The 7235-nt window shown below is 38.3% G+C and overlaps 1 protein-coding gene across 3 annotated transcripts in view; it reads right to left on the minus strand.

Annotated features, from left to right (window-relative positions):
• Positions 1-4817: 4817 nt before the first annotated feature.
• The window catches only part of hira (histone cell cycle regulator a), a 15658-nt gene continuing 13240 nt past the window's right edge, over positions 4818-7235 (minus strand). The window contains exons 25-26 of one of the 3 annotated variants that reach the window (XM_032515348.1): positions 6275-6408; positions 4818-6236 (exon numbers count right to left, since the gene is read on the minus strand). In XM_032515348.1, coding sequence (XP_032371239.1) covers positions 6292-6408 — 117 coding nt within the window. In that variant the 3' untranslated portion in view covers positions 4818-6236; positions 6275-6291. Of the gene's footprint in view, positions 6409-7235 lie in introns of all 3 variants that reach the window. The other 2 variants (XM_032515347.1, XM_032515349.1) reach the window with 2 other exon arrangements.

The following is a 7235-nucleotide window of genomic DNA, read 5'->3' on the forward strand; positions in this document are numbered from 1 at the left end:
AGAGCAAATACAGTTTGAGATACTGCACGCAAAAAGAAGAAAACTCATATTGAAGACTCTGACTGTAAAAAGACAAATGGAGCCAGAACACAGGACATTTAAACACTAAAACATATTTCATATTTAACTGCACTTTGCTGGAAACTGGGCATTTAAAACAGCTTTAAATAGGCATCGGTAAGGTTGCAGATCATTTCATGTGTTCAGTTCAAGCTTATCTCAACAGGAGGAGAAGTTTTGTCTCTTTTACATGGAACGCTTAAAATTTGCATTGAATTTAAATGTAATTTGAATGTGTACACTAAGGACGCAAAACAGTGAAGATAAGACCTCATGTTCAGTGTCATAAACCAGCTCCAAGATCTGACATAAGAAACAAAACTACACATAATTCATCTGTATAGTTTAGGAGTCCATCATAACTGGTAAAGATTACAATAAACTCAAAACATCAGCTTCGAGTTTGTGAACCTGTCTGTTAGTGACATAAGATCAATTACAGATTCAAAGGGCTTGAAACAGGTTTACTATCCTGTGCCGCTGTAGCCAATGCTATGCACCTGTAACCCAGTCAAGGAAAGGGTTAACAGAAACAGTTTTAGTTGTGCCAGACTCCCGCCTTTGGCTGACTCTATCTGATCTTTCAGAAGGAGAGCAGGAGATGGTTGTGAAGTTTTACGTTGGTAGTCCCCAGAGTAGAAGTTGGTAAATTTCATGGTGCAGACTAGAACCCAAAATGTTGAGTGTTACAACATTGTGTCACATTGTCCTGTATTAGTGTGACCAAATCTAGTGTTGTGGGGTGGCAGGAGAAGGAGGACCAAGATGCAGGTTGGCGGGAAAACACAGGATGATTTATTGAGAAAACGACAGGAGCAATGAACAAGGGCAAAAACAGTTCAAAGAAAAGTCAAAGGGAGCACTGGGAAAAGGCCAAATCCAAGGAACACGAGAAGTCCAAAAATCCAAAGGGAAAAGAGTCCAAAACAGGCCTGGGAGAAGGAGGGACACAGGCACAGGGACGTTCACAGTAACAGGCAGACTGGACACAGCGACAGGACACACAAACTGGAATGATCTGACAAGAGACAAAGAAAACACTGGGGTTAAATACAAGAGGTAATGAGGTAATGGGGAACAGGTGAGATGTCAGGTGAATCACTTTAGGGCGGGGCAGGACAATCAGACAAGCACAAAGCAAAGCTAGACAAGACTAGACAAGACAGGAAACTACATTATCAAAATAAAACATGAAGTAGAACACAGACACAGGGTACACAAGACAACGGAGAAAACTAAGACAAAAACACAAGGAGGCCAAAGAAAGGGAAAATTAAACCCAAACCACAACATCTAGTTTGACATAGAAAATAAATTCTTATGAAAGAGTCTGACTTTAAAAAGCCGGAACACATGACATTAAAACACTTTAACCTAGGTCATTTCATATTTAACTTCACTTTGCTGGAAACGGTTTGTGCTTTCAAGCGTAATTAGTAATAATTATAATAATTAAAAAACAGGCCTAAATGCACAACATGTCAAATACAAAAGTAACAGTTATCCACCCAATTGCGCAGATTTGCCGTCAACATTGGGGAGGACACACTTTGGTAAAGTTAGATGGTTTGGTAAAGTTAACTCCCGAGATCAATTACTCTAAAGCGAAATGTTGTTGAATTACAAATGACGCATCTTTCCTACCGCAGTAAGCCGTGTTGGGCAAGTTACTTCCAAAATGTAATATATTAGTGATTACTAGTTAGTTTAATTTTTTTAGTAATTAGTTATATTACAATATTGTATTGTATTGCATTACATTACTTTTGCATTACTTTTGAGTTACTTTCACCAAAATAACACCAGACGTTTGACTTGGAAGCTAGCGTGTGAATTTCACTACCGGATCAATAAAGTCTCCTCTTTATCCACTTTAATACATCATAGAGTATTCATAATATTTTGTAAAATGTATATAAAAATGCAAAGTAAAGCTATGCAAATATATAATTAAATCGTACAATAAGCAAGTAAAAGAAAATGAACATACTCGACTAAAACTACCTTACAGTTGTATTGTTGTAAAATGTTTGTAAAGCACTTGAATATGAAATTTATGTTTAGTTTAAAACTAAAGTTGTCTAAAGCAAATGGTCAAGTATAGTGTGGTTAAAACTCACTATTTACATTGTTTACAGTACTTGATTTACAGCTGATATGTGAAAAGTTACTTAACCTTATTTGTTCAACAGGAATTTAGTTTTACTGCGAACCGTCACAGGAAGTGCTTTTACTTTGAAGCAACCTACACGGAAGTTGTCTGTTGTGTACTCTTGCTAGCTTACTGAGATGAACGGGAGACGCTAAAGACGCAAAACGTGTTCGTCAAGCTGAAGTTGTTCACTTTCTAGTTTGTAAAACTGAGACATAGTGAACTAATGGTCCCAGTAAAAGACACGGTCGTCATTTGAAGCCGTTCCAAGGCAGAGTTACTCTCCACGGCTGATAAAATATAATGTTATGTGTAGCAAGCAGAAACATTAATTCCCGACATGTTTCTATCTGCTAGCAGCTCGTACACACTGCTGCTCGTGCTCATCGTCAACCGTTGGGACACAGATGTTGTCCGTTCCGTCTTTGGCTTGGACCCATAGACTGTATGTATATTGATATAATATACCAATGTTAACGGTCTATGCTCGGACCACGGGGACAGAGACGGGACAGCTCCATAGCGTCATAACTCCTGGAAATAATATCCATCTCGCAAATGTATCTGTCTCTGTAGTCATCGCAACCATCGAATCCAGCAACAGGAAATCATTTTTACAGCTTTTTCTTTCTCCTGTGAATTCTTAAAAAAACAAAACACCACTAAATGATAACTCGCGGTACTGAGATTGTAACGAGTAAAATTTTACCGAAATTGAATTAGTAATGACTTATATTACTGCGTTCCAGCAAAGTGGATTACTGTATTACTGTGAGATATTACTGTAATTGCGTTACCCCCAACACTGGTAGTAAGGTTTCCAATGAGCTACAAACTTAATTTCATCCAAACCAATTCCTCCAACCTGGAGAAATAAGATTGTTCTGTTCCATAGAGCGTTAATATTAATAAATTAATAAATATACAGTCTATGGTCTATACGAGCAGCAGGTTAAGAGACGGCAGCGAGACGAGATTTAATGATTAAATAAAGTAGTGTCTCCAAACCTACCTCAATTATTACTTGTCTAATGGTAGTTGTACTACAGCATCTATTTTTAAAAAAAAATAAGCATATTGGCATATTCTGTGGCTGAAATGAGCATCAAAACTACTGTTTACACAGAAAAAGTAATGTAGAAGTATCCTTGCAAAACTTGTCCTCCACCTGTTCTTAAGTTATAAACACAAGAAAGAATTTTCTTTTCTTTTTTAGATTAGATGTAGAAAATGACCAGATTTTTTATTTTATTTTTCCTTCCTCACTCGCCTCTCAGGGCTTCTGTATAAAAGTAGCATTTCACAAGAGGTGTTAGGTTAAAGTAAGATTTAAAGTGAGGGAGAATGCAGAATAAATCCTGAGTTCACTGGGACATCTTTAAAGAATACAGCACATTAACTCGGCATATTGTCACAAGTCCAAAGGAAAAATGGCAGAACTCCAGTAAGAAAACCTCACAAGTACAAATTCATTCATTTAACTTGATCTTTTGTTTGTCCAAAGTGGGATCTGTGTCGCACAAATAACATCACGTGTTTGGTAGATGAAAGGTTCTTCTTTTATATTATCTTCATTTCACCCCCCCCCCCCCCCCCCCCCCCCCCATCTGCTGTCTCACAGTTTCTCTCGTTCACACACACTTAAGAAATGCCGGACAGGAAATTACCAAAACCAAACTGCTCCTCATTTATTTAGTTTTTCACTCGCTTTCTTCAGAAGCTAAATTTCAGCTCGTTTCCACTCATTTTTTCTTCTTCTTATAGAAAATGGAAACAAAAAAAATTGCCTTGTACAAACATTTAAAAAATGACTAACAGCAAAAATAACAAAAAAAAGAACTGAAAGAAAGTAATGCTGTACAGATTGGTAAAGATGAGTTCTTCCCCCCTGCCTCAGTGCTGCTCTTCACACTGTGCAGACAAATACAGCAGTAAACAAGCTTCTCACACTCTTTCACACACTCTTTCACACACACACACGCGGCGGGCAGAGGAGTGCACGATTGCTGCTGTGGAAAAAAAGCTAAACACAAGTTCTTTTTTTCTTGAAGTGAAGTTCAAGGATGTTTTGTCGGGTTTCATGACCGCTTAGAAAGTCAAGTTAACGGATGTAAGACAAAAAAACAAGTCCTGATTAAACACATTTCTTTGCAGTGGTTTTTGCCCGGCAACAGAGAGAAAACAAACAGGCTGCAGCAAAAAATATGTTGTTATTTACAAGGGACAAGAAATGAAACAAACCCTTCACATGCGCATGTGGTGAAACAATAACACATCCGAGACAGGAGGCCTGTTTGATACACATACAGTAATATACCTTGAAGATTGACTGTTTTTGCTTTCGGGAAGGCTGACATCAGCATATTTTCCTAGAGCAGCTACGGATATTCACAATAAAACGTGTCTGTACGGGACTGTGGCACACTTATACAGTAAAATGTTCCAAGTCTCGGCAGATCAGAGGATTCACACTTAAGGTTTTGTTAAACCTGTGTATAAAGATTTTTTTATTCCGCCTTTCTAAGTGTTTCAGCAACACCTGCAGGCAGGCAGGAGAATGTGGTAGACAGTAAATATATAATCTGCGATGTCATGATAAAGGAGCTTGGTTCTGAATTTATTCACCCAACACAATACAAATGGGACTTATTAAGTCCATTTATTATGTTAGACCCTTGTTTGATCATTTTGTTTAAAAAAAAGGATTATTGTGTGTTACAATTGATTAAATGACATCAAACTTGAAAAATTGACATTAGTATTGACAACTTGTACTTAGGTCTAACATTGTAGCAGTTCAAGATGCGACTGATACACATTCCTGCATCTCCTAACTGTTTTTTTAAACTTTGTTATTAAGTCTGGCATTGTGTTCATGTTAGCTGATTTCTCATTTGATTTTTAGTAACAATGCACAATTGGCTGCTGTGCTTCTGGTTTTTGCACAAACACATCTTCTACCATCTGAAATGCTCTAAGTGCTCTTTGAGTGACGTGTGAATGCTTCCGTGATTTAGGATCAGCTGCAAAGTGACAAACACTGCATTTCCACTGCATGGTACGGCTCTACTCAACTCGAGCTCTGCTTTGGTTTTCCATTAACAAAAGTTGTGTATTGTGGAATCAAGCGTTAAAACATTATGTTTTATTGAATTTAGCTGTTTCCAAATTGAAAATTGGTCGTGTAGAGCCGAACTATGCAGTGGAAATGAGGAAAAATGCATCATTTTAATTTCTGAGATCCCTGCTGACTTGGTTTTCCAAAGTTCCATTGTATTTCAGAATTTAAATTCCAGTGGGGTTGTACATTTGATTATCTTCTTCGCTGTGACTTCACATTTTGGCATTTGCATTGTCACTTTTAAAGACAGCCAATATGCTCAGAAAAATCCCCCCCGTTGGCAGATTTAGCCTTTAAAAAGCCGGTTGAACCATTTTGTCTGGATTCCCCTCATTTCCTTCACCTTGCAGATAGAGACGTGTGGTTAATTCTACACTTAAAAGGCATCACTTTGGTACAAGCATATTGCTCTTTTACATCCATTCTGATTTGTATGAGCATCTCACCTCAACTCTTTCCCTCTGAGGAGGGAAACAGACATAAGGATTCACACGTGGCAGGAATCCAACCTGTGAACTTTCTATCAGCGCCTCTCTTAAGTTAATCTTTTTTATGTTCATAATTAGGAGTGCAGGAGAGGGTCACAGGTCAGAAAAAAAAACCTTTTAGCAGGAAAAAAAAAGACAAAAGACGAAGAAGTTCATACTGAGATCGTGATTAGAAAAAAATAAAACTAAGCACCAACCACTTCTCCCCAGTGAGCAACTGCACTGAAAATTCCCAGCGCTTGAAAAGCTGTGGACTGGCTGTTAATGAAGTTCTCCTAAAACACCCAGGATGTGTTTTTCAGCTTTCAGCCAGAACAGCGTTTCAAGCTTCCCAAGTTAAGAAAAAGCCGTCAGAGGTTTCCCGAGCCGAGCCGGGACAAACCGTACTGATTTCATGATGAGTTTGAGTGTGTGTTTGTGTCAGTCTGTGTGTGTGTGTGTGTGTGTGTGCGTGTTTGTTGCACTATGTGTTATTTGTTGCGCAGCAGCTCCAGCTGGTCCTGGTATTCAGTGAACAGTCTCTGGAATCGCAAGTTTTCAACGATGACGGGTAAAACCTCCCGCAGCAGCTCACGCTTACGTAGACCCTAAACACAGGAAACACATAGTTAGCAACATGGAACATGTTAGTGTGTTGGCAGAGCTAGCGAGGGCTCCATTTATTAGCCATTAGCTTTGTTCGCACAGGTTAAAACAGGACTACAATGTTCACAATATGATGGACCAGTAAATTATTATTGAAAACAATCAGATGCAGGGAGGAAAATGGCCTTATATGAGTCAGCATGTCTTGCGACTGGTGTGAAAATTAAGCAGTGCGGAAACTTGTATTTGATTAACTAATGAGTTGATCAACAGCAATTTAATTTCCACAATTTGGATAACAAATTAATCGTTTGAAAAGCAAAACAACAATGCTAAATAATTGCTGCTTACAGCCTCTCCAATGTGAAGATTTTCTGCTTTTTTCTGTTTTGTCTCATAAATTGAATATCTTTGAGTTTTAAACTGTCGCCAATTAACGTTAACTCCAGTAACTTCAAGCCCGACATGGCGGCTGTCAGGTTCCGGGGCTCTCTGTAGCCGGCGAGGAAAGAACGTTCACTCAGTAACACCACTGTAGAAAGTGATTAGACTGAGTTTTTCTTGCCGTTCAGAGTGATACCTCTCTAGTTTAATGAGCTGATCACTTAAATGTCATATTAATAATTAAACTCAAATGCTCTACGCATGAACTCGAGAACTGAGAACATTGTTTGTGTACACAGAGTTTACTAAACAGAAAAACCCATTCTATAGGCCATTTGACAAAGAGACGGTAGATCTTAAAAGTGGCCTTTCTGTCCTAATTATGCTTTCAAAAGAAAGTTTGACTTGGGAACATTCACAAAAACACATTAGTTTGCATGTTGGG

Source organism: Etheostoma spectabile, chromosome 5 (assembly GCF_008692095.1).
Source record: "Etheostoma spectabile isolate EspeVRDwgs_2016 chromosome 5, UIUC_Espe_1.0, whole genome shotgun sequence".
NCBI lineage: Eukaryota > Metazoa > Chordata > Actinopteri > Perciformes > Percidae > Etheostoma > Etheostoma spectabile.